The 27,221-nt window shown below is 42.4% G+C and overlaps 1 protein-coding gene across 1 annotated transcript in view; it reads left to right on the top strand.

Annotated features, from left to right (window-relative positions):
• TTN (titin) overlaps window positions 1–27,221 on the top strand; it is a 314,290-nt gene that overhangs the window by 237,588 nt on the left and 49,481 nt on the right. The window contains exons 261-291 of the mRNA XM_083368347.1: window positions 96–246; window positions 1,338–1,619; window positions 1,727–2,029; window positions 2,119–2,421; window positions 2,536–2,817; window positions 4,172–4,471; window positions 4,586–4,888; window positions 4,991–5,299; window positions 5,388–5,669; window positions 5,933–6,232; window positions 6,949–7,242; window positions 7,358–10,318; window positions 10,411–10,731; window positions 10,839–11,123; window positions 11,231–11,530; window positions 12,024–12,326; window positions 13,990–14,265; window positions 14,375–14,674; window positions 19,868–20,170; window positions 20,488–20,787; window positions 20,897–21,184; window positions 21,271–21,567; window positions 21,659–21,961; window positions 22,075–22,380; window positions 23,449–23,736; window positions 23,888–24,178; window positions 24,289–24,576; window positions 25,033–25,623; window positions 25,717–25,821; window positions 26,275–26,472; window positions 26,647–26,943. Of these exons, the coding sequence (XP_083224473.1) occupies window positions 96–246; window positions 1,338–1,619; window positions 1,727–2,029; window positions 2,119–2,421; window positions 2,536–2,817; window positions 4,172–4,471; window positions 4,586–4,888; window positions 4,991–5,299; window positions 5,388–5,669; window positions 5,933–6,232; window positions 6,949–7,242; window positions 7,358–10,318; window positions 10,411–10,731; window positions 10,839–11,123; window positions 11,231–11,530; window positions 12,024–12,326; window positions 13,990–14,265; window positions 14,375–14,674; window positions 19,868–20,170; window positions 20,488–20,787; window positions 20,897–21,184; window positions 21,271–21,567; window positions 21,659–21,961; window positions 22,075–22,380; window positions 23,449–23,736; window positions 23,888–24,178; window positions 24,289–24,576; window positions 25,033–25,623; window positions 25,717–25,821; window positions 26,275–26,472; window positions 26,647–26,943 (11,710 nt within the window). The remainder of the gene's footprint in view (window positions 1–95; window positions 247–1,337; window positions 1,620–1,726; window positions 2,030–2,118; window positions 2,422–2,535; window positions 2,818–4,171; window positions 4,472–4,585; window positions 4,889–4,990; window positions 5,300–5,387; window positions 5,670–5,932; window positions 6,233–6,948; window positions 7,243–7,357; window positions 10,319–10,410; window positions 10,732–10,838; window positions 11,124–11,230; window positions 11,531–12,023; window positions 12,327–13,989; window positions 14,266–14,374; window positions 14,675–19,867; window positions 20,171–20,487; window positions 20,788–20,896; window positions 21,185–21,270; window positions 21,568–21,658; window positions 21,962–22,074; window positions 22,381–23,448; window positions 23,737–23,887; window positions 24,179–24,288; window positions 24,577–25,032; window positions 25,624–25,716; window positions 25,822–26,274; window positions 26,473–26,646; window positions 26,944–27,221) is intronic.

Genomic DNA, 27,221 nt, shown 5'->3' with positions numbered 1-27,221 from the left:
CCATATTAGAGCCACCCATAATTCCTTTCTGTTCTTAGTTTTTCTGCCCTGCAGGAAATGTCTTGGGTGACTCTTATCTTATTTTTCATCTTCAGGCAAAAGACAAAGAAATAAGAGGAACCAAGTTTGTTGTGGCTGGATTAAAAGAAGGAGGCTTCTACAGATTTAGAGTCAGAGCAATCAATGCCGCTGGTATCGGAGAGCCTGGAGAAGTTACGGAAGTTATTGAAATAAAGGACAGAATAGGTATTTCTTATGAAAAAAATATTATCTTTCTTTTTCCTTGAAAGGGTAGAATATTGAAACTTTATATTATTTACCTTACACCAGTAAGGGCAAACCTTTTAGAGACCAAGTGCCCAAACTGCAACCCAAAACCCACTTATGTATCATCGGGTGCTGGGTGGGTGTGGCCCATTGGGTGGGCGTGGCTGCAGTGGTAACGGCAGACTGGGCAGGCTAAAAAGTTCAATCAATCAATTCTAACTTTGCTAGATCTTTTTTGTTCCTGCAAGAAGTTGAAATTGATTGATTGATTGAACCCTTTTTTTTTTTTGCACACGGCGGTGGAGGCCTAAAGCAAAAAGGTTTTATAAAGCCCAGCTGAAGGCCTAGGACTGGGGTGATGGCACACGTGCCCACAGAGAGGGCTGCATTTGCCACCTGTGGCACGCGTGCCATAGGTTCGCCACCACGGCCTTATACAATATCTTAATGAATTGGGAAGTATAGGAGTGAATAAAGGGAATCTATATTGCTGAAAAAGGTAAGTGCCTTGAAAGATTGGGAGGGCCTGTTTTCCTGATAAATTTAATTTTGAATTCATTCTTTTTATACCTAATTACATCATTCTAAAACTATCATTCTAAAACTGTCATTCTGTTTTATTCCCCCCATCTTTTTCTTACCTTCCAGTGTCACCTCAGGTGACTCTTTCCCTATATTTGTTCCCCCCCCCCCCGGCTCAGTCTTCTTTGCACTGCTGCTGGAAGAAAGTTGTATGTTTTAATGGATAGTGTATTTCAGTGTATAAGGGTGGTTTGAGAGAGAATTGTTAATTAATTGCAATTAATCATGATTCAATCATTTGTGTCTTTTGGGCATGTGTTACTTCTTATGACAACATTTGTGCATGGAAATACACCCAGAGAATTGTACCATATGTAATGTAAGGTGTCATATACACATATTTAGACAGAATCTTCAGAATTAGTTTTATTTGTTGAAAAGGAAAGGCATTGTACATTGTATTTGCTTATACTTTTTTTTCTATCTACTCGGTTTTCCTTTTTGAAATGGCATATGGCATAGATAAAATGCATTCTTTGTTTCTACAGTACCTCCTGATCTTCAGCTGGATGCCCATGTAAAAGACAGAATTGTTGTTCATGCTGGTGGGGTCATCCGCATTATAGCTTATGTCTCAGGAAAGCCACCTCCAACTATTACTTGGAGCCAGGATGAAAGACCTCTGCCGGAAGAAGCTAAAATTGAAGAAACTGCCATCAGTTCTTCTATGGTCATAAAGAATTGCAAGAGAAGTCACCAGGGTATCTACACTCTCCTTGCTAAAAATGCAGGTGGAGAAAGAAAGAAGACTATTATTGTTGATGTGCTAGGTAAGCTGCAAAAGTTGAATATCTGGATCTCGCTATTCTTGAGGATCTTAGTTTTTGGAGGCAAATGTTCATCCTGAATACATTTTTTTTTCTTTTTTCCTTAACAGATGTACCTGGCCCTGTTGGAGTTCCATTCCTTACAGAAAACCTAACCAATGACTCTTGCAAACTTACATGGTTTTCTCCAGAAGACGATGGAGGTTCAGCTATTACCAACTATGTTATTGAAAAGCGTGAAGCAGATCACAGAGCTTGGACACCAGTGTCTTACACAGTCACCAGACAAAATGCCACGGTGCAGGGGCTGATTGAGGGCAAAGCATACTTCTTCCGCATTGCACCGGAGAATATGATTGGCATGGGCCCCTTTGTAGAAACAACAAAAGAACTCCTAATAAGAGATCCAATCAGTACGTAGCTTTATCACCTAGCGGCATAGATTACAATAAAAATAGACTTAGGAATGTATGTTTAATCTGCTGTATATGTTTATTTCTAGCTGTGCCGGAGAGGCCTGAGGATCTTGAAGTAAAAGCAGTAACTAAGGACTCTGTTACACTGACTTGGAACCCACCAAAGTATAATGGTGGCTCTGATATAACCATGTATGTTTTGGAAAGCCGACTCATTGGGAAGGATAAATTTACTAGAATTACAAAAGAGAAAATGCTTGATCGGAAATACACTGTGGAAGGATTGAAACAAGGTGACACGTATGAGTATCGCGTGAGTGCTTGCAACATTGTGGGACAAGGCAAACCTTCATTTTGCACAAAACCCATCACGTGCAAAGATGAAATTGGTAAGTTTGCTTTCTGGAAGCCAACCCACTAGCACACGCTGGTTGATTTGTTATATATATATATTTTTTAAAAATGCTGTTTTTTCTTTTCTTTTTCTTAAACAATATATTTAGCTCCTCCCCAACTTGAGCTTGATATCAGAGAAAAGCTGACAGTCCGTGTAGGAGAAGCATTCAGTCTGACTGGCCGATATTCAGGAAAGCCAACACCGAAGATTACTTGGTACAAAGATGACATTACAGTGAAAGAAGACAAACGAACTTTGGTCCAGACTACTCCGGCTACAATTTGCTTGGGTGTATTAAAATCTGTCCGTGAAGATTCAGGCAAATACAGTGTTGTTGTAGAAAACAGTTCAGGATCAAGAAAAGGATTCTGTCAAGTTACTGTTGTTGGTAAGTCTTGTTCTAGGACTCAGTTTACAATATATGCTTGGAAGATCTGAGTGAGGGTTGATTGAGTGTAGTTAAAAAAGCATATGAATTGTTAATGTGTTCTTTGAATTATAATTGAATTATAGCACAGGGAATATAATTTCCTGCTGATTTGAAAAAATGAACTGACCATAAGGTGCCTCTGCTAACTGCTTCTTTTCAAAGCAGTACCTATACTAAAAACAGTCCCATTTTTGTGAGATGGGCAGCTATATAAATATGTTAAATCAATAAATGAACAAATGAATTAATAAACAGTGCCAGTCCTCAAAGGATGTGAGGGCATGACAGAGGAGTACAGAACAAGGAAATCTGATTCTCTAACAATGTTGTCCTGATGTGCCTTTGAATCTTAACTAAATTAGACTTTGAATATTTTGGTTTTTTTTTACTATAACTAACAATGACCTGCAGAAAGTTAAAAATAGTATGTAAGAGGATGCTCTTTCCAAATGGTATAGTGGCCACTTTAAAAACCAAGATGAATTACATTAACAGGATGGGAAAGTTGGTCTAATACTTCTTAGTTTTGTGATAACTTAAGTTAAACACTAATTCATAGACTAAAATTAAAATATGTAAGCATAAGGATCTTGTGAGAAGAACTCTATCTCTGAATTTTTTTTTTCATGGATTGGGAAGATTGAAGGATCTTCAACCGAGTACAGTGAAATAGAACTTCCTTATTTCAACAAAAAGTCATTCCACTGTTTGCAGTGAGGCCATGTGTTCTTTGGAGTAGAAATGTAGTGCACCACTTGGCAGAGTAGGAAGCAAGAAGATTTCCCAAATGAACAGGAGAAAACAGATTTTGAAATAAGTTTTACATCTAAAATATAGAGTTCAGAAAGTGCTAACATTTTAGAAATTAATTTCTTGTTCATGCCTCTTTATAAGTTACTTTTTAGTGCACCATTTCCCAATGGCTGCCCTCTAGACTCTGCAAGCAAGACTTAAGCAATGCAGTGTTTACTTTTTTCCAAATATTCTATCTGATTAATCCACGAGGTTACATATCTCAGCTCTAATCCCCAAGTGATTGAATCTGCCTTTGTTAAAGTAGCAAAAGACAGCTGATGTATACATAACTTTATCCTATTAAGAATAAATCAGGTTTGGTACGCTGGGGAGAGAGAAAAGAATTACAAATTTTATTTGCTAACAGAAAGCAAATTGACCATATATTTAGCCTTATCAACTGTCAGACACCTTAGAAGTTAGCACTGTTTACCTGCCTTAGGGGTTGTCAAATTTGTGCATTTTTATTTGAATTATTTGTGTGTATTTACATTTACATTTGTGTGCTTTTCAACAGACCGTCCTACACCTCCAGTGGGGCCTGTCATTTTTGATGAAGTACATAAAGACCACTTTATTATTTCCTGGAAACCTCCCTTGGATGATGGTGGTAGTCCAGTTACAAATTATATTATTGAGAAGAAAGATGCTCACAGAGATCTCTGGATGCCAGTTACATCAGCAAGTGTCAAAACAACATGCAAGGTTCCTAAATTACTGGAAGGAAAAGATTATGTTGTCCGAATTTATGCTGAAAATCTGTATGGCATAAGTGATCCACTGATATCTGATGAAATGAAGGCCAAGGATCGTTTTAGTACGTCACCTGCTTTCTAATCTATTTTAATTATTTATCTGCCACAGTCTTACGTTATATTTCATATACCTATTGTTCCACAAATGGGTTTAAAAAGTAATGTGTTTTTTTTAGGTGTTCCTGATGCACCAGAGCAGCCAATCGTTAAGAATGTCACCAAAGATTCTGCATTAGTTACCTGGAACAAACCACATGATGGAGGAAAACCAATATCCAATTACATCCTTGAAAAGAAGGAAACAATGTCTAATCGATGGACAAAAGTTACACAAGAACCTATTTATCCAAATACCCAATTTAGGGTACCTGATCTCCTTGAAGGCTGTGAATATGAATTCCGGGTCGCGGCAGAAAATGAAATTGGTATTGGTGACCCAAGCCCCCCGTCAAAACCAATCTTTGCTAAAGATCCAATTGGTATGTTTTAAAACACTTTCTTATCTGTTCTTATTCTAATCAGCATTCTCAATCAAATATTTTCTCTTCTCATGGCTGCTGTTTGCTTTCTTTTTTTCATAGTTAAGCCAGGTCCTCCAATTAATCCAGAAGCAGTGGATAAAACTAAGAATTCGGTGGATTTGTCCTGGCAACCACCACGTCACGATGGAGGAGGGAAGATTATAGGCTACCTTATTGAATACCAAAAGGTTGGAGATGAGGAATGGAAGAAAGCCAATTATACTGCTGATTCTTGCCCTGATACAAAATATAGTGTAACTGGCCTCACCGAAGGTACTAAATATAAATTCAGAATCCTGGCAGTTAATGCAGCAGGTGAATCAGAGCCAGCCTATGTCCGTGATCCAGTGGAAGTCAAGGACAGACTTGGTAAGCAGAACATTAAATTTTATTCATTTTAAAGGCATGACATATATATATGCTTTCTGAACACAAAATCTTCTCTTTTTTTTCTCAGAGCCTCCAGAATTAATCTTGGATGCTAATATGGCACGGGAACAGCATATTAAAGTTGGAACTACACTGAGACTCAGTGCTGTAATTAAAGGAATACCATTCCCAAAAGTGACTTGGAAGAAAGAAGATAAGGAAGTTTCTACGAAAGCAGATATTGAAGTTACAAGAGTTGGTAGCAAACTGGAAATACGTAATGCTGCCCATGAAGATGGAGGGATTTATTCCCTGACTGTGGAAAATCCTCTCGGATCAAAGACCGTTTCAGTAAAAGTTGTTGTGCTAGGTAATTGTGCTAATATGATTTTCAGGTGTTACCGGGAAATAAGATAAGAAGCATGAGCAAGGAGTAAAAGAGGAAAGAATATTTATCCGTTCCATCTCATTTTCATATCCCTTTGCAAATTTGGGGATGGAAAGTTCACAGGGCTATTCACTTATATCTGTTAGCCTAGGTGGCCTTTTTTATTTAAAAGAGTAACAGTAGGTATCATTAAATCAGTAAGACTAATTTCAACGAATCCTTGTTCCTTATTAATATTTTTCCAGATAAGCCTGGGCCTCCTAGGGACTTTCAAGTGAGTGAAGTTAGAAAAGATTCTTGTTACCTAACCTGGAGGGAACCTGAGGACGATGGTGGCTCCGTCATTACCAACTATGTTGTGGAAAGGAAGGATGTTGCTGCTGCTCAGTGGTTACCTATATCTTCCTCTTCTAAGAAACACAGTATGTTGGCTAAATACCTTATGGAAGGCACTCAGTATCTCTTCCGTGTCGCTGCTGAGAATCAGTATGGACGAGGACCTTTTGTTGAAACTCACAAGCCAATTAAGGCTATGGATCCACTTCGTAAGCATATTTCAGCTATTATTATTATTATTATTTTTTGTTCATACAAAATACTGGTCATGCAATAATATTAATCCATAGTATGTAATATGCATCACATTAGCACAGACCTATAGAGTAGCTGGACTCATTGAGTCTAATCCCCTTGCAGGAATCCATATAAAAGCACATGATTATCCATACTCTGCTTTTACACATCCAGTAAAAGAGAGCTTACTACGTTTCTAGATGATTGGCTCCAGTCAAGCATCTCTTACCATCAGGGGTTTTTCCAACATTCAGCCACAATATGGCTTCCCACAATTTAAGAGCCTTGATCTATGTCCTGCACTCTGGTATGATGGAGAACAGGACCGGACCTTCTTCTCAGTCACCCTCCTTCTGCTGTTTGACAATCACATTTCTCCTCAGTCAAACTTCTTAAAGATAAACGTGCCCAGTTTTTTAATTTCTCCTCATAAAGCTTATTTTTATTCCAGATTATTCCTTTTGCTTTTCTTTCCATCTATTCCAGTTTCTCAAGCATGTGATGCCCCGAACTGGACATGGCACTTGAAATAGAGTCTGATCAGTGTAGAATGTAGTAGAACCTTTACTTCCCATGATTTAGAAAGTACACTTTTACCGATGAGCTATCATTTTTCAACAGATGTTAAATGCGTGTTTTATATGTTTAAAAGTAGAAATATAATTTTACTGTCTTCTTGTGTTATAAGATCCACCTGGGCCACCAAAGAACTTGCATCATGTAGATGTTGACAAGACAGAAGTCTCTCTTGCTTGGAATTGGCCTGATCGTGATGGTGGTGCTGAAATAACTGGATTTTTGGTGGAATACCAAGAAGAAGGAACAGAGGACTGGACAAAATTCAAGACAGTCCCTGTGCCGGAATGTGTTGTTACAGGCTTACAACAAGGAAAGATTTACAAATTCCGTGTGAAAGCCCAAAATATTGTGGGTCTTAGTCTTCCAGACACGACTATACCCATTGAGTGCCAAGAAAAGATAGGTAATTTCTAGTTTTATGGATGTCATACATACATCATATTAATAACTATTGCCTATTTTAATTACTAAGATAAACCACATGGTAACATTTATTTATTTATTTTATTTTATTTCAGTGCCACCATTTGTTGAGCTGGATGTGAAATTAATAGAAGGGCTTGTTGTTAAAGCTGGCAGCACAGTAAGATTCCCTGCAATCATGAGAGGAGTACCTATTCCCACTGCAAAATGGGTCACTGACAATACTGAAATCAAATCAGAAGGCAATTACAAAATTGATACTGACAACTACTCAACAGTTCTTACTATTAAAAGTTGTACAAGAAAAGATACTGGAGAATATTTACTCACAGTATCCAATCTAGCTGGAAGCAAAACTGTGGCTGTTCATTTAACTGTCTTGGATGTTCCTGGTCCTCCTACTGGCCCAATTGATATTGTAGAAGTAGCTCCAGATCACATGGTTATTGCTTGGCGGCCTCCTAAAGATGATGGTGGTAGTCCTGTAACTAATTATATTGTTGAAAAGCGAGAGTCAAAGAAAGAAACCTGGGGCATAGTCTGTTCATCACTTAGTCAAACAAGACTTAAAATTCCACGCCTACAGAAGGGTGCTGAATATATCTTCCGAGTTCGTGCAGAGAATAAAATAGGCATTGGTCCACCTCTTGATTCCCAACCAGCAGTTGCTAAGTCTATGTTTGATCCACCATCTCCTCCTGGCAAACCAACAGTTCATGATATTACTGAAAACGCTGCAACAGTAAATTGGACTATGCCAAAGTCTGATGGAGGAACTCCAATAACTGGGTATATTCTTGAACGTCGTGAAATTTCTGGCAAGTGGATACGAGTAAATAAATCACCAGTACTTGACCTGAAGTTCAGAGCTACAGGCCTTTATGAGGGCAACACATACGAATTCCGTGTTTTTGCAGAAAATAGTGTTGGCCTAAGCAAACCATCTCCAGTTTCAGACCCAATAAAAGCAACACGTCCTATCTCACCTCCTGGGCCTCCAATTAATCCAAAACTCAAAGATAAGACCAGAGAAACAGCTGAACTGGTATGGACAAAACCACTCAAAGATGGTGGTAGCCCTATACTGGGATATGTCGTAGAATGCCAGAAAAGTGGAACAACTCAATGGAGTAGAATTAACAAAGATGAACTTATTCGACCATGTGCCTTTACAGTACCTGGGCTAATTGAAGGAAATGAATATAGATTCCGTATCAAAGCTGCAAATATTGTTGGAGAAGGAGAACCTAGAGAATTGCCTGAAACAGTTCTTGCTAAAGACATTCTGACTCCTCCAGAGCTAGAACTGGATGTGACCTGCCGTGATGTCATTACAGTTAGAGTAGGCCAAACAATAAAGATCCTAGGCAGAGTGAAAGGTAGACCAGAACCTGACATAACATGGTCGAAAGAAGGCAAAATACTGACGAAAGATAAGCGGACTGACATAATTCAAGAAGTTCCACGCATAGAGCTACAAATTAAATCAGCTACAAGAGCAGACCATGGCAAGTACATTATTGCAGCTAAAAACATCAGCGGACATGCCCAAGCATCAGCCATTGTTAATGTCCTTGACAGGCCTGGACCTTGTCGGAATCTGAAAGTCAGCTATGTCACTAAGGATTCCTGTATGATTGCTTTTGAGAATCCGGAAGATAATGGTGGCTCCGAAATTACAAATTATATAGTAGAATATCGCCAACCAAGTCAGAAAGGATGGTCAATAGTCTCTTCAGATCTTACTAAGAGGATGGTAAAAGCACATCTCATAGAAAATCATGAGTACTTCTTCCGTGTTTGTGCAGAAAATAAAGTAGGCCCAGGCCCAGTTGTCGAGACCAAGACTCCAATCCTTGCCATTAATCCAATTGATAGGCCAGGTGAGCCTGAAAATCTTCATATTGCAGAAACAGGAAAGACATTTGTGCATCTGAAATGGAGAAGGCCAGACTATGATGGTGGTAGTCCCAATTTATCTTACCACGTTGAGCGAAAACCGAAGGACTCAGATGAATGGGAAAGAGTACACAAAGGCAGCATTAAGGAAACACAGTATATGGTTGACAAATGCATTGAAAATAAAATTTATCAGTTCAGAGTTCAGACTAAGAATGAAGGAGGAGAAAGTGATTGGGTAAAAACAAGTGAAGTTGTTGTTAAAGAAGAAGTGCAAAAGCCAGTACTTGATCTGAAATTGTCTGGAGTACTCACTGTGAAAGCTGGTGAACCAATTAAAATTGAAGCAGGGCTTAAAGGCAAGCCTCAACCAGAAGTATCTTGGTCAAAGGATACCGAAGATTTATCCAAATCTCCAAGGGTCAAAATTGAAACAACTTCACACTCATCTAAGTTGCTTCTTGCAAAATCGAGACGTACTGATGGTGGCAAATATGTTATAACAGCTACTAATCCAGCTGGTAGCTTTGTAGCGTATGCTACTGTAAATGTTTTGGACAAACCAGGACCAGTAAGAAATCTCAAAGTCTCTGATATTTCAACTGATAGATGTAAAGTCAGCTGGGACCCACCCGAAGATGATGGTGGTTGTGAAATACAGAATTACATCATAGAGAAATGTGAAAGCAAGCGTATGGTTTGGACCACATATTCCTCTTCAGTGATAATGGACTCTGTACAAGTATCACATCTCATAGAAGGGAATGAATATATCTTTAGGGTTCGTGCAGAAAACAAAATGGGCACTGGTCCACCAACAGAGACTAAGCCAATTATAGCCAAAACAAAATATGATAGACCTGGACGTCCTGATCCTCCAGAGATCACAAAAGTTAGCAAAGATGAGATGACTGTAGTTTGGAATCCACCAGAATATGATGGTGGAAAATCAATTACAGGATATATATTAGAGAAGAGGGAGAAGAGGTCACTAAGATGGGTTCCTGTTACCAAAACGGCCATTCCAGAAAGACGCAAGAAAGTTACAGATCTCATTCCTGGATATGAATACCAATTCCGTGTGAAGGCAGAAAATGAAATTGGAATTGGTGAACCAAGTTTCCCATCAAGGCCTGCAGTAGCAAAAGACCCAATAGGTAATTATCTTTCATATAACACTGAATTAACATTTTAACACTCTGTCTGAGTCACTGAAAGGCTTATTTTTGTACCTTGATCTATTTTACAGAACCACCTGGTCCTCCCATCAATCTTAAGGTTGTTGATAGCACAAAAACGTCTATTACACTTGGCTGGGGAAAGCCGCTCTACGATGGTGGTGCTCCAATTATTGGATATGTGATAGAAATGAGGCCAAAAACTGAAAAAGCTGGTCCCGATGAAGGATGGAAAAGATGCAATGTTGCAGCACAAGTCATTCACACAGAATTTACTGTGTTGAGTCTGGATGAGAAAGAACTATATGAGTTCCGTGTTTCTGCCCAAAATCAGGTTGGCATTGGCCCTCCAGCTGATTTGAAGGAAGCTGTTTCTCCAAAAGAAATACTTGGTAATTTTGCCAATCAACCATTAAATTATGTGTTACTGATTTTCTACTTTGCTGGGTACTTTTACAAACAACATGTTTTTGGATTTTTATTTTTTTTTACTTTTCAGAGCCCCCGGAGATAGAATTGGATGCTAGCCTGAGGAAATTACTCATAGTCAGAGCTGGATGCCCCATCAGACTCTTTGCTATTGTTAGAGGACGACCAGCACCTAAAGTCACCTGGAGGAGAGTGGGAATTGATAACGTGATCAGAAAGGGCCAGGTTGACTTGGTTGACACAATGTCCTTCTGTGTGATTCCTAATTCAACTCGTGATGACTCGGGCAAATACTCTTTGACTCTTGTTAACCCTGCTGGAGAAAAAGCTGTGTTTGTCAATGTCCGTGTTCTTGGTAAGTATCAGGGATAATCAGGGGTAGAAATCTGCTGCCTTGTTTGGTTTAACAAACTGCTGAAGTTTGGTTTAATGCTGTACCTGTACCCCTTGTTTTCTTCATAGATACTCCTGGACCTGTTGCAGACTTCAAGGTCTCTGATGTCACTAAAATGACATGTCAGCTTTCATGGACACCACCTGAGAATGATGGCGGTAGTCCTGTCACACACTACATTCTGGAAAAGCGTGAGGCTGATAGAAAAAGCTGGGGAACTCTTATTTCAGATATAAAGAAGACTAGTTTCAAAGTTGCTAACCTTGTGCCTGGTACTGAATACTTCTTCAGAGTAACTGCAGTCAATGAATATGGTCCAGGTGTTCCAACAGATACACCTAAGCCAATCATGGCAACAGATCCACTAAGTAAGTATTTATTAATCTAGCTTTCTCCCCAACAAATTGCAATACTGACATACCCACTAAAATAATATGTACTTGTGCACAATATATAAATAGTACATTAAGCGAAAGCATACATTACAAATATTTAGAAGTCTACATTACTATGATTATTAGAATCATCATGATGAATTTCATGCATTAAACCACTTTTTAAAAAATACTGGATTAGTTACATAATGTATATACTATTCAGTGCTCCTACAAAGGTAAGAATTTACAGTAGAAGTCCAGGACTCAACTTAGAAGAATAAACAAAAGAGTTCAAATATTCTACAGAGTTTTAAAATCATTTTCTTGCATCTTATTTGCTCAGTAGAAAATCGAACTGCATTAAATTGTTAAAGAATTTAAAGAACATGGCAATTAACCACAAGAAGTTGCAATGGTTTTAGAAATGATTTAACTGCTGATTTAGAATGTTTATATTTTACTTTTTGCCTGTTTCATTCTTAAGGCGAACCTGATCCTCCAAGGAAACTTGAAGTAACTGAAATTACCAAAAACAGCGCTACATTAGGATGGCTGCCACCACTGCGTGACGGTGGTGCCAAAATTGATGGGTACATCATTTCGTATCAACAAGAAGGGCAAGCGGGTGATCACTGGACACAGTACTCTGTTGTAAAAGATCTTAACATTGTTGTTGCTGGCCTAAAGGAAGGGAAGAAGTATAAATTTAGAGTGGCTGCTAGAAATGCTGTTGGAGTGAGTTTGCCAAGAGAAACAGAAGGCATGTTTGAAGTCAAAGAACAACTCAGTAAGTAATTGTCATCAAATATTTTTATTTGTGCCTTTATTTCATTGAAGTCAATTTAGATGGCACCAATCTCACTAATGCAGACATGTCAAACACAAGGCCCGGGGGCCAGATCTAGCCCGCGAAGTGGTTTCATGCAGCCCACGAAGCCATCCTGGAAACAGTGAGGGAATGGCCCCCACTGCCTTGGCCCTGGCCCAGAGACCCTCCTTCTGCCAGAGACCCTCAGATCTGCCCCACTCCTGCCCAGGCCCCCATAGGCACCCTTGATGCGAACGATGTAGAGCTGGCCACGCCCACCCAGTAGGCCATACGCACTCTAGCCATGCCCACCCAGTAGGCCACACCCACCTAGGCCATACCCACCTGGCCCCCTGAGGGCAACCGCAATGCTGATGCGGCACTCAATGAAATTGAGTTTGACACCCCTGCACTAATGCAATTATGGGGGCTAATAAAAGTCTTAAAATACAGTGGAAAACGCTTACCACAATCAGTTAAAAATATAAAGTGGCTGCCAAAGAAACTCTGCACAAGTAGTGTGGGCTTAATGGCTCTACTGAGACACGTGCCTGGGAAAAGAGCCAAATCTTTAAGGCTTTCCAAAAGGTATGTATTATTGGCACTAATCTGACCTCTGGTGATAATGGTATTCCAGAGGACAGGTGCAGAAAAGGCAAATTTCCTAGGTTCCCGTCAAATGATAGTCTCTGATTAATGAGACTCAGAGCATACCTCTCTTGCCTGACTTAATGAGAGAGATGAAGATAGTGGGAGTACAGCATTCCTTCAGTCAGCCTGGCCCCATCCTATGCAAGGCTTTATACGTAATAATCAGCACCTTGAATTGCACCCAGAAGCAAATTGGGAGCCAATCCAGCTTGCAGAGCAATTGTGTAATAACAGGTTAATGAGGTTTGTGTCTGCCATTGTATTTTGGGTAAACTGAAACATTCAGATGTTTTTCAAGAGCAGCCCTACATAAACCTCATTGCACTAATCTATTCAGGAGGTGACCAAAACATGAATGACAGTGTGCAGTGTTTCTTGAACCATGAAAGGGTACATTTGGTGCCCCCCCCCCACACCTTGACTGCCACCTGATCTTTGAATCCAGAAGAATACCCAAATTGTGCAGTCGTTCTGTCTAGGGTAGTATAACCCCATGCAGAACTAAAGATGGAAAAACATCATATTCAAGAAGTTTTATTTATTTTATTTTATTTTAATTCCATTTATATCCCGCCCTTCTCCGAAGACTCAGGGCGGCTTACAAGCTTAGCAGTAGCCTTCATTCAATGTATATGCCTGCTTATTAGGGCTTTCACACACACCCCAAGCGGCATTATTACAAAGTCAGCTTAATTGCCCCCAACAATCTGGGTCCTCATTTTGAGTTCTAAAACTCAAAGTCACTTCACCTTGCTATGGTAGTTCTGTCACATCTAGACATACACCCTCCACTAACATAAGTCGCTCATAATATCGAGGTCACAAAAGCTAGCAGCAGTCTGAGATTTGGTTTTTAAAAAAATCCCTTTGCTGACATCAGTTGAAGATTTTTCAGAATTATATATGTGAAGAACAAAGTAACTGCATTGTTCACGTCATTCATTTTATTTGCCTCAAATGTAAATTTTTCTTTGTTGAATTTGAATTGCAGTGCCACCTAAAATTCTGATGCCAGATCATATCAGTATAAAAGCTGGACAGAAACTCAGAATTGAGGCACATGTTTATGGGAAACCCCATCCAACTTGTAAATGGATGAAAGCAGACCAAGATGTGCTTACTTCGAGTCGCCTGGCAGTTCATAAAGCAGAAGGCACTTCGGTTCTTATTATTAAAGATGTAACTAGGAAAGATAGTGATTATTACAGCCTAACAGCAGAAAACAGCTCCGGAGTAGCTACTCAGAAAATCAGAGTCATCGTCATGGGTATGCTTGATTTTCTTCTCCCAAGCTTGAGAGTTCTCACACATTTATCTTTTATGTACTCCTCAAAATCTATACTAATTTGCCTCTATATTTTTGCATCTTTCTATAGATATCCCTGGACCACCTCAGCCACCATTTGAAATTTCTGATATAGATGCCGATGCCTGTAGCTTGTCTTGGCATACCCCACTTGAAGATGGTGGTAGTAACATCACTAACTATGTGGTTGAGAAGTGTGATGTCAGTCGCGGTGATTGGATAACTGCAGTAGCTTCTGTCACAAAAACAAATTGCAGACTTGGAAAACTGACCCCTGGTCAGGAATATGTGTTCCGTGTTCGTGCAGAAAACCGATTTGGGATTTCTGAGCCACTTCAATCGGATAAGATGGTTGCAAGGTTTCCATTTGGTATGTCTGGCTGTCTACTTATACTATTGTCCTCAGTAGGATATTTGTTGAATATTGTTTAGTTTAGTTTATTATTATTATTAGTTTAGTTTTATTAAATTTTTATACCGCCCTTCTCCCAAGGGACTCAGGGCGGTGAACAGGGCATATGATAAAAATACAAAACTACAAAAGTTAAAATAGAATTAAATTAATGCCCACGATAAAACAATAAAATATAGCAAAATTTAAAACCCAAATTAACTCCCCATCAGGCCAGGCCAGCTTGTTCAAATAGGTGGGTCTTTAACCCGCGCCGGAAGGAGCGGAGATCCGGTGCCATCCGGAGCTCCACCGGCAGCTGATTCCACAAAGCCGGGGCGCCCACAGAGAAGGCCCTCCCCCTGGGGGCCACCAGCCGGCATTCTCTGACCGGAGGCACCCTGAGGAGGCCCTCTCTGTGGGAACGCAGTGGGCGGAGGGGAGTTGACGCCGGCAGCAGGTGATCCCCGAGGTATTCCGGACCCATGCCATGTAAGGACTTAAAAACCATCACTAAGACCTTGAACCTCACCCGGAAGACAACTGGTAACCAATGCAGCTCACGGAGCAAAGGTGTAACATGGGAGTACCGGGAAACTCCCAAGACAACTCTCGCGGCCGCATTCTGTACCAGTTGGAGCCTCCGAGTGGTCTTCAAGGGAAGCCCCATGTAGAGAGCATTACAGTAGTCAAGGCGAGAGGTCACGAGCGCATGAGTGACCGTACACAGGGCATCCCGGTCCAGATAGGGCCGCAACTGGCGCACCAGGCGAACCTGGGCGAAAGCCCCCCTAGTCACAGCTGCTACATGTTCTTCCAAGGTAAGTCGTGAATCTAGGAGGACTCCCAAGTTGCGAGCCCTATCCACGGGGGGTAACAGCTCACCCCCCATAGAAAGAGATGGAACATTTTGAATGTCCCGGGATGCCGGAATGCACAGCCACTCAGTCTTGTCAGGGTTGAGTTGAAGTCTGTTCCTCCCCATCCAGACCCGAACCGCCTCCAGGCAACGGGACATCACAGCGAGGGCATCACTGGGGTGGTTTGGGGTCGAAAAGAAAAGTTGGGTATCATCAGCATATTGATGATACCCAACTCCAAAACCACGAATGATCTCACCCAGCGGTTTCATGTAGATGTTGAACAGGAGAGGCGAGAGAACCGACCCCTGAGGAACTCCACAAACGAGAGACCTAGGGGCCGATCTCTGCCCCCCTGCCAACACCGACTGCGAGCGTCCCAGGAGATAGGAGGAGAACCACCGAAGAACCGTGCCTCCCACTCCCAATCCCCTGAGACGCCGCAGCAAGATACCATGGTCGATGGTATCGAAAGCCGCTGAGAGGTCTAATAGGACTAGGACAGAGGAACATCCCCTATCCCGAGCCCTCCAGAGATCATTCACCAGCGCGACCAATGCCGTCTCTGTGCTGTACCCGGGCCTGAAACCCGATTGGTACGGATCCAGATAATCCGCTTCATCCAGGACCAGAGGGAGCTGATGCGCCACCACACTCTCAACAACCTTCGCAAGAAAGCGAAGGTTGGAGACTGGACGAAAGTTGTTCAACACAGCTGGGTCCAAGGCAGGCTTCTTGAGGAGGGGTCTCACCACCGCCTCCTTCAAGACGGAGGGGAAATTACCCTCACTCAAGGAAGCAGATATCACCGCCTGGAACCAGCCTCGTGTCCTCTCCCTAGCTGCATAAACCAGCCAGGAAGGGCACGGGTCCAATAAACATGTGGTGGAGCTCAGCCTCCCCATAATCCTGTCCACTTCATCAGGGGTCACAGAATCAAACTCCTCCCAGATAACATTGACAAGACCGCCCGTGTCCTGATCGCCAGACTCTGCCCAGCTGGAGTCCAAACCGGTCCGAATCCGAGCGATTTTATCCGACAGATGCTGACCAAACTCCTCGGCACGACCCTGTAAGGGATCCCCCCTCACCTCCTGATTAAGAAGTGAGCGAGTCACCCTAAACAGGGCGGCCGGGCGATTATCTGCGGACGCGATGAGGGTGGAGAAGTAATTACACCTCGCCACCCTCATCGCAGCGAGATAAGACCTAATATAGGTTCTTAACCGCAACCGGTCGGATTCGGATCGGCTGGACCTCCAGCAGCTCTCTAGGCCCCGTTTCCGACGCTTCATCTCCCGGAGCTCCGCGGAGAACCATGGAGCTCGTTGGGATCTGCACCGGGTCAGGGGCCGCAAGGGTACAACTCGGTCCAGTGCCTCAGTGGCTGCCCTTTCCCAGGCTTCCACTAAGGCATCCGTCGAGTTGTGAGCGACGGAGGCAGGTGGGGATCCCAGCGCCGCCTGGAACCCATCAGGGTCCATTAAGCGCCTGGGACGGTACCATCTAATTGGTTCCGTATCCCCACGGCGGGGGGTGGTAAAACGGAAGACCAGCCGCAGGAGGTGATGATCGGTCCATGACAGGGGCATGATAAATGGAGAGCCCCCACCAAGATCATCCAACCATCGTCCAGATAAAAAAACTAGGTCCAGGGTGTGGCCTCCCTCATGAGTTGGTTCAGAAATTACCTGCGTCAGGTCCATGGCCGTCATGGAAGCCATGAACTCCCGAGCCAACGCAGATGACCCTCCCAGGGATGGTAGATTGAAGTCACCCAAAACTAAAAGTTTGGGGAACTCAATCACCAAACCGGAGAGGACATCGAGTAGCTCAGGCAGGGCTGCCGCTGTGTGACTAGGCGAAACGTACACCAGCAGCAAGCCCAACTGCGCCCCCGAACCAAACCTCAAAAAGAGAGACTCACACCCGACTATCTGAGGAACGGTGGTCTCCCGCGGACATAAGGTCTCCCTGATAACTACCGCCACTCCCCCGCCCCTACCGTGAGCCCGGGGCCGGTGTAACGCTCGGAAACCTGGTGGGCAAAGATCAACCAAAGGGACCCCACCCTCTGGGCCCAACCAGGTTTCGGTAATACAAGCCAGGTCTGCATGCTCACCCTCCACCAAATCCCGCACAAGGGGAGCCTTATTAACCACGGACCTGGCATTCAGGTACACCAGCCGGAGCTCAGGAGGCTGCGCATCCTCGCTCCCGGCACCTCGGGGAAGAAACAGAGGGTCGGAGCACCTCACCGCTTGTAAACAGCGGGGACGGCCCTCCCGGTAACGATACGGCCCTCTGTCCATACGCCTGCTGCCATACCCCAGTGTCGTGGGAATCGGTAATCCCACGACCCGCTCCTGAGCCCCAGATGTAACCACACCCCGCTCCCCCCGAACGCAGTCAGACCCAGGCCTGGCCTGTACCGTGGTTGTATGACCACCCCCCATAGTCAAACAACCATTACCCCCCGCCCCTCTCCCTAACCCCCTAAAAAATTTAACTAAAAAATTAACCAGGGGCCTCCTATTAAATTTGGATCGAGAGCCCCTGACCTTACCCGGCCATCTCTCAGGGTCCCAATAATTGGGCCCTTCATTGAGACTGGGAGTGGCAAAAAAGGCGGGACGCACCCAGGAGAGGGGGGCACCCCTGAGGGCGAGCAAGTCCGTGCTGGAGTATCTGTACATAAGTCCAACAAGTCCAGATAAGGCAGTCCCATAATAGAAAAGTCCAGTAGGAGGTTCTACAGGAAGGGAGTGAAACATTCGGGCCATCGACCAACCTACTGCCACCCGGTTGGATGCTCCCGGGGGCAGACCCCAACCCGTCCTCCCACGACAGGTCGAGAGTCTGAGCCAGGGGGATGGTCCAGAATGTACACCCTGGGGGGGCATAACCCATAGAGCTCCCACCTCTATGGGTGTACTGATGTGAAAGCAAGCCGCTCTCCCACTGCGGCTTGCACCCAGGTCCGTCCCAGTCCAAAGGGGAATAGAGAGGCAGATGAAGAATTAGTAATTGGCAGTCCACCGGAGCTGCTGCGGCCATCGCAGACCAGATGAAAAGTACCGACCACCGCCACATCGCTGCCGATGGAGCGGGCCAGCAAGCCCCGAAAACGCCGTCGTCGCCATCACCGTCGGAGGCCGGAACAAGGCAAGCGAAGCAGCAGCACCGCCGCCGTCGCCGCGGTCGTCCTCTCCACTGCCCAAGGCAGCCCGAGGATGCCATCACCGTCGCCACCTCCGCCGCCGGCAGCGGCGTGAAAAACAATACCAGGGACATCCCTGCCACCAAGCTGACCAGCGGTCGTCCCCTCCGCCGTCGAAACGGCCCGAAGACGCCGCAGCCGCCGAAAGCGGCCCGAGGCAGGTCCAACAGAGAGATCCCCGCCGCCGCCGCCGACATCGCCGCCAACACGGAAGCGCCAAAATGGAGGCGCCGATCAGCTGGAGCTCCGAGGCCACCGCCGATCAGCTGGAACTCCGAAGCCGCCGCCGACATCACCGCCAACACGGAGCGCCAAAATGGAGGCGCCGACCAGCTGGAGCTCCGAGGACACCGCCGACCAGCTGGAACTCCGAAGCCGCCGCTGACATCGCCGCCAACACGGAAGCGCCACAATGGAGGCGCCGATCAGCTGGAGCTCCGAGGCCGCCGCCGATCAGCTGGAGCCTCAAAGACGCCGCCGAAAACCACCGAGAGCCGGCCAGAAGCAACAGCGCTGCCCGAAACAGCAGAAAACGCCGTGATTCAGGGTCAGCCTGTGGGTTCAGCAGTTGGGTCAGACGACTCAGAGGAGGAGGAGGGGGGTGTTGAAAAGCTTGCTGATGATGGCCTTGAGGCTCCGCAGAGCCCTCAGCCAGGCCCCTCCCACCTGGTCACGATGGAGACCCAGCTGTGTGAGCCTGACAGCGTGGATGAAGATGACCCACAGCTGGCCCTGTTCAAGGACGCCCGACGCAGGAGGCAGTCAATCAGGAGTAAACAGAGGAAGGCAATGGGGCACCTTGGAAGGAGGCAGAGAGAAGCCACGCCCTGAACTGTATAAAAGGGGAATGCGTGGGAGGGCTAGTTTGCTGAAGGCAACCGCTTGATTAGTTCCTGTTTCATAGCTCCTGTTTCATGGTTGGTGTCTTGTTTTGCTGTTTTATGTTAATAAATTTGGCAGGCTTAATTCCAGCCTCTTGCCGTTTGTAAAGGGGTTGTCCCTGCCTTTTCTGCAGGGCCGGTAGCAGGCTGGTACAGAACATTGAATACTGTTAGCGTTATTTTAAAAAACTTATTTTTTGTTTTATTGCAGATGTCCCCAGTGAACCTAAAAATGCACGTGTTACCAAAGTAAACAAGGATTGCATTTTTGTAGCATGGGATACGCCAGACAGTGATGGAGGCAGTCCAATAACTGGCTATCTCATTGAGCGTAAAGAAAGGAACAGTTTGCTGTGGGTCAAGGCCAATGACACCCTTGTGCGATCCACAGAATACCCATGTGCAAACCTAATTGAAGGGCTAGAATACACATTTAGAATCTATGCTCTGAACAAAGCAGGTGCAAGCAAGCCTAGCAAACCAACAGATTATGTGACTGCAAGAACACCAATTGGTAAGTTAAACATTTTGCATATATTTCACTATAGCATACTAATATAAATGGTTAGTATTAATGCTGAGTCTTGTTCCAAAGTTTTAAAATATCAAATATATTCAATACTTCAAAGGTTTCAAAAGGAGAGCCAAGCATATGCTTATATTTGTTCTACTCATAGGTTTTATGTTTGCTAGATCATGCCCACAGCTTGTTTAGTCTTAGATTTTATAAGACTTGTTAAAATACGCAGTGTTACATGGAAGCAAAGCTCCATGGAGGCTAAAATATGCAAGTAATGTGGAGGCTAAACTTGATCTCATTTGTTTTTTTAGATCCACCGGGCAAACCTGAAGTTATCGATGTGACAAAGAGTACTGTGTCTCTCGTCTGGGCAAGACCAAAACATGATGGTGGCAGCAAGATAATTGGATACTATGTTGAAGCCTGTAAGCTGCCAAGTGCTAAATGGGTCCGATGCAATTCTACACCCCATCAGATCCCTCAAGAAGAGTACACCGCAACTGATTTGGAGGAAAATGCTCAGTACCAATTCAGAGCAATAGCAAAAACAGCAATAAACATTAGTGCGCCTTCTGAACCTTCAGATCCAATAACCGTTCAGGCAGAAAATGGTAAGGATTTTGTTAGCTAATACTAAAGCTGAGCTTCATGCTTCTCACAAAGTAGTCTTCACCATTCTTTCTTTCTTTTTCTTTTTCTTTTTTTTTCTAACTCTTTCAGTGCCACCCAAGATAGAGCTCGGGGTAGGTATGAAATCCTTACTTGTAGTAAAGGCTGGAACCAATGTTTGCCTGGAAGCAAATGTCTACGGCAAACCTATGCCAACTATTACTTGGAAGAAAGAAGGGGAGGTTCTAAAACCAGTGGAAGGAATTAAGATCACCACCAAGAGAAACCTGTCTACTGTGGAGCTCTTCAGCGTCATTAGAAAGCAGACAGGAGATTATACTATTACTGCTGAGAATGCAAGTGGTTCCAAGTCAGCAACTATAAAGCTTAAAGTGTTAGGTAAGTTAAAGACGAATGAGAAGTATGCTCTCCTGATAACATGGGATGGATCCGGTATTTCACTGTCAAACAATTGTGTTTTCCAGACAAACCTGGTCCTCCAGCTTCAGTGAAGATTACAAATATGTATGCAGATCGAGCCATGCTCTCTTGGGAACCTCCTCTTGAAGATGGAGGGTCAGACATTACAAATTACATTGTTGACAAACGTGAAACGAGTAGACCCAACTGGGCTCAAGTCACTGCCAATGTCCCAATCACTAGTTGCAGCGTTGAGAAGCTGATCGAAGGACATGAGTACCAATTTCGCATTTCTGCTGAGAACAAATACGGAGTAGGTGATCCAATCTTAACTGAAAATGCGGTGGCTAAAAACCCATATGGTAAGCACTTCTTAATAACTCCTTCAGTCCGATTGTTACTGAATTATAGCTTAAACAACTGCTTAAGTGCACTTCAAACATTTATTTTTAGATGTACCTGGGCCTTGCGATCCACCAATAATCAGTAATATAACAAAGGACTTCATGACTGTGAGCTGGAAACCCCCTGCTGATGATGGTGGCTCCCCCATAACTGGATATATTGTTGAGAAACGTGAAACAAAAGCTCTAAACTGGACAAAAGTGAACAGAAAACCAGTCATTGAAAGAACAATAAAGGCCACTGGGCTCCAAGAAGGAACAGAATATGAATATAGAGTAATTGCCTTCAATAAAGCTGGACCAGGCAAACCTAGTGGAGCATCTAAGGCAGCATATGCTCGTGATCCTCAGTGTAAGTTGACATGTGCAGACACATGTGCATGGACGGACAAACACACATTATTTTTTATAGCTATGTCCAAATGTTCCTGCTACATGTAACTTTGCTTTTGTTTTTATTCTCAGATCCTCCTGGGCCCCCAGCATTCCCAAAAGTTGTTGATACTACACGTAGCTCTATCAGTCTGTCTTGGAGCAAACCGGCATATGATGGTGGAAGCCCCATTATTGGCTATCTTGTTGAAGTGAAACGAGTTGACACAGAAAACTGGGTCCGATGCAATTTGCCAAAGAATTTGCCTGATACACATTATGTAGTAACTGGACTTACAGAGAACACAGAATATCAGTTCCGCATTTATGCTGTCAATAAGATTGGTTACAGTGACCCAAGTGATGTACCCGACAAGCACCTTGCCAAGGATATTCTAAGTGAGTACTTTGAAAAGAAACTGAATTGCTGATTTTAATCCAGGGCAAGATGCTCAGCCTGTGAATTCATGTGTACCTGGTATATAAGCCATTGTCTTTCAGTTCCCAGCCACAATGAAACAATCCAAACCTCTCTCTACTTTTCATGCCAACCATAATATCAGTATTTTTCCTTACTAAAAACATCGTTCGCTCTTCTACTTTAAGAAAACATTTTTTTCTCTTTCTGAATGATACTTGGAAGATATACTTCCAAGAACCAGATTGGTCCAGTGGTTAAAACGCTAAGCTAAAAACCAGGAGACGGTGAGTTCTAGTCCCACCTTAGAAACGAAAGCCAGCTAGATGACCTTGGGTCAATCTCTCTCAGCTCAACTCACCTTAAGGATTGCTGTTGTGGGGAAAACAGGAAGAGGAAGAAGTATTAGCTATGTTCGCCACCCTGAGTTATTTATAAAAAATAATGAAGGTGGAATAAAAAATAATAAAAGACTTCTTCAGTATAAAATAGAGTATTCCTCATGGGAAATACCTAGACAGCAACACTACAGCATGTGTACATCCCAATTTGATTGGAAGCCTGGAGTGACAAGAGATATGCTTAATTCAAGATTCTATACAGAAGAAAGTAAGAAATAAAATAGACAATAGTAATAGCACTTAGACTTATATACTGCTTCATAGTACTTTACAGCACTCTCTGAGAGGTTTGCAAATTCAGCATGTTGCCCCCAACAAACTGAGTTTTCATTTCACCAACCTTGGAAGGATGGAAGGCTGAACCAACCTTCAGCCAGTCAGGATCAAACTCTTGCCTATGGGCAGAGTCAGCCTGCAATACTGCATTTTAATAACTCACCATGTGAGAAACCTCTGTCTGCTATTGGTTAAATAACATGCAGTCTGAAATCTTGAAGGGAAGTCTGAAAAACCTTTTAGAAGAATTTTCTCTTTGAACATCCTAATCATCATGTTCCCATTTTTAATTCACCCTATGTCATTCACTTTACATTTTCCAATCTTCATTCAAACACTTGATTTTTTTTTAATCTTCTATTTGAAATGCAGTTCCACCCGAAGGAGAACTTGATGCTGAACTGAGGAAAGTCCTTGTATTACGTGCTGGAGTCACTATGAGGATTTATGTGCCAGTAAGAGGACGGCCGCCTCCAAAGATTTTTTGGACTAAAGTGGATGCCAACATAAGAGACCGGCCAGGAATGGACATCAAATCAACTGATTTTGACACTTTCCTGCGTTGTGAAAATGTTAATAAATACGATGCTGGGAAATATGTCTTGCATTTAGAGAACAGCTGTGGCAAAAAATCATACACCATTGTAGTCAAAGTGCTTGGTGAGTGCTAATCTCTATCTGCCATTCTGTCTAAACACACGCATCTTTTCAAAACCCAATAGTTCCAAAGTCACAAATTCTTCTCACTTTATATGCAAAAATATTGTATATTTTAGTCAATAATTGGAGTTGTCAACTTGTTTTAATGCAGATACTCCTGGTCCCCCTATTAATCTGGTTGTAAAAGAAGCATCTAAAGATTCTGCTTTCATCTCGTGGGAGCCTCCTCTCATAGATGGTGGCAGCCCAGTGAAGAATTACGTGGTTGAAAAACGTGATGCAGAAAGAAAATCATGGTCTACGGTGGCTACAGAATGTCCCAAAACTAGTTTTAGGATTTCTAACTTAGAAGAAGGCAAATCCTATTTCTTCAGAGTTTTTGCTGAAAATGAATATGGCATTGGTGACCCCTGTGAAACTCGTGATGCTGTCAAAGCTTCAGGTAAGATCATTCTTCTGTTACTGAATTATTAAAAGTCTCTTGTCTTTTAAAATTTCTGATTTTATTTAGAGCCTTTTTAAGTATATCCATATATTTCTTGTTTCAATCAGAAACACCTGGACCTGTTGTAGACTTAAAAGCTCCACAGGTCACAAAGTCATCCTGCAATTTAACTTGGAAAAAACCTATAAGTGATGGTGGAAGTCGTATTAATGCATATATTGTTGAGCTCCTGACCGGTGAAAACCAGTGGCAAGAAGTTATGAGATCTATGACTCTTCACTATTCAACAAAAGACTTGAAAGAAGGAAAAGAATACCTTTTCAGAGTGAGAGCACAAAATGAAGCTGGATACGGGACACCAAATGAAATTACAGTGCTGGCAAGGGATGATATTGGTGAGTAGATCTGTACAGCCATTCATTTATTGTACATATGGTTCCTGTGATCTTCGTGTTTAGTGAAGAAAGAATCTTTCTTGCCAGTATGTTTTACAGCAAAAATAACAAAGCTATAGAGAATTCTTCCTTTTCACTTATTTATTGAAGAGCAAAAGGGAGCGGCGTGGTGGCCTAGACATGGAGCTTTCACTTCACAATCAGGAGGATATGAGTTCAATCCTAAGTAGCTGGAGATATTTCTCTGGGCACAAAGAGAAAATATCTGCTCCGAACTACGTATAGGTGTCAGGAAGGGCATCCAGCCAGTAAATGCTCAGCTCCATTCAGTCTCCCCAATTCCACCCCGATGCAAGCGATTGAAGGGTTGTTAAAAGAAAAAAAACTAAGAGCAAAAAGGAAGTTATTCTATTGTCTGAACTGAACTTGTAATTGTTCGCCTTATTTGGTTTACAGTGGCACCTGATCTTGATTTAAGAGACCTCCCAGGCTTGTGCTATTTGGCTAGAGAAGGAAGCTCTTTCCGTCTGAAAATTCCAATCAAAGGGAAGCCAGTACCAACGGTGACATGGAGGAAAGGAGAAGACCTTCCTCTAACAGAGACAGGAAGAGTGGCCTTTGAAGCTACAGCAGTTAACACGTCACTCCTTGTTCGTGACTGCCATAAAGACGATGCTGGAAAATATACGATTACACTGAAGAATGTTGCTGGCAGTAAAGAAGGCACGATTTCCGTAAAAGTGGTTGGCAAACCTGGAATTCCAACAGGCCCTGTGAAATTTGAAGAAGTAACAGCTGATGCGATGACATTAAAATGGGCTCCTCCCAAAGATGATGGCGGGTCAGAAATAACGAACTACATCCTTGAGAAGAGAGACAATGTGAACAATAAATGGGTGACCTGTGCCTCTGCTGTGCAGAAGACCACCTTTAGAGTTACAAGACTTCATGAAGGCTCTGAATATACGTTCAGAATCAGTGCTGAGAATAAATACGGTGTCGGTGAAGGTCTAAAATCTGAACCTGTAATTGCAAGGCATCCATTTGGTAAGTAATTGAGTGGCTCTGAAGTATTTTTAGGCAGGGTGGTGCTTCCTCTGTGTCTTTGTGTGATTGAGTCTAATTTTTCACATTTTCTAGATGTTCCTGATGCTCCTCCGCCACCCAAAATTGTTGAGGTTAGGCATGATTCTGCATCTCTGACATGGACAGACCCTAAAAAGACTGGGGGCTCACCGATAACAGGTATGCCTTTTGAGATACATTTTGCTTATAATTCCCCAAAGTTTACTCCCTGAGACACATTTTAATGAACTCACCTTTTCCTTCTTCGTAGTACAGGCTTTGCTTTTGAGCACACTAGGTGACTGAAAAAAACGTGTAACAATAGTACTTGCTAACATTTAGAATGCAAAATAATTTAAACAGATTCTGTATTATTTAAAATTTATTTATTTATTTAAATGTTAAATAAGTGCATACAACTTGCAAGCAAGAACTTGCCAGGTAATTTACTGTATGTTACTGAGGCAGATATTTTAGTGGAAAATCAAGAAAGTTTATCCAGGATTTTAAAAAGATGCACATGGCTAAAATGCCTAAAGATTAGAAATGTAAAGGATGCTGTGCTGATTTTTATCAGTTCATTGGCACTTATACTATTACAATAATAAGCAATGTTTGCCTGTTTCTCGGTAGGCTACCATCTTGAATTCAAAGAAAGAAACAGTATTATGTGGAAGCGAGCAAACAAGACTCCTCTAAGAATGAAAGACTTCAGAGTGACAGGACTAACTGAAGGCTTAGAATATGAATTCAGAGTAATGGCAATAAATCTAGCTGGGGTTGGGAAACCAAGTCTACCATCTGAACCAATTGTGGCTCTTGATCCAATTGGTAAGTTATTCTTTCTCTCTCTTGCTGTTTATTTATCTCTACATCTCTATCAATAATCAATCTGTCTATCTATCTATCTATCTATCTATCTATCTATCTATCTATCTATCTATCTATCTAATCTTTCTCTAATTAGAAATGGCTACTCCTATATTCTGTTTCTAATATTTTCAGATCCTCCTGGGAAACCTGAAGTTATCAGTGTAACTCGGAACTCAGTAACCTTGGTCTGGACAGAACCAAAATATGATGGTGGACACAAATTAATTGGCTACATAGTGGAGAAACGTGATCTACCTTCCAAAACCTGGATGAAAGCAAATCATGTGAATGTTCCTGAATGTGCATTTACAGTGACTGATCTTTATGAAGGCTCAAAATATGACTTCAGAATTAGAGCAAAAAATACTGCTGGAGCCATTAGCCCACCATCTGAACCTACAGGAGCCATTACATGCAAGGATGAATATGGTATGTTTTTTATATATATATATATACATATATATATATATATATATATATATATATATATATATATATATATATATATATATATACATATACATATATATATACATATATATATATACATATATATATACATATATATATATACATATATACATATATATATATATATACATATATATATATATATATATATATATATATATATATATATATATATATATATATATATATACATATATATATACATATATATACATATATATATATATATATATATA

Source organism: Vipera ursinii, assembly GCF_947247035.1.
Source record: "Vipera ursinii genome assembly, chromosome: 1".
Classification (NCBI taxonomy): domain Eukaryota; kingdom Metazoa; phylum Chordata; class Lepidosauria; order Squamata; family Viperidae; genus Vipera; species Vipera ursinii.
This window is presented reverse-complemented; position numbering and strand designations above follow the sequence as displayed.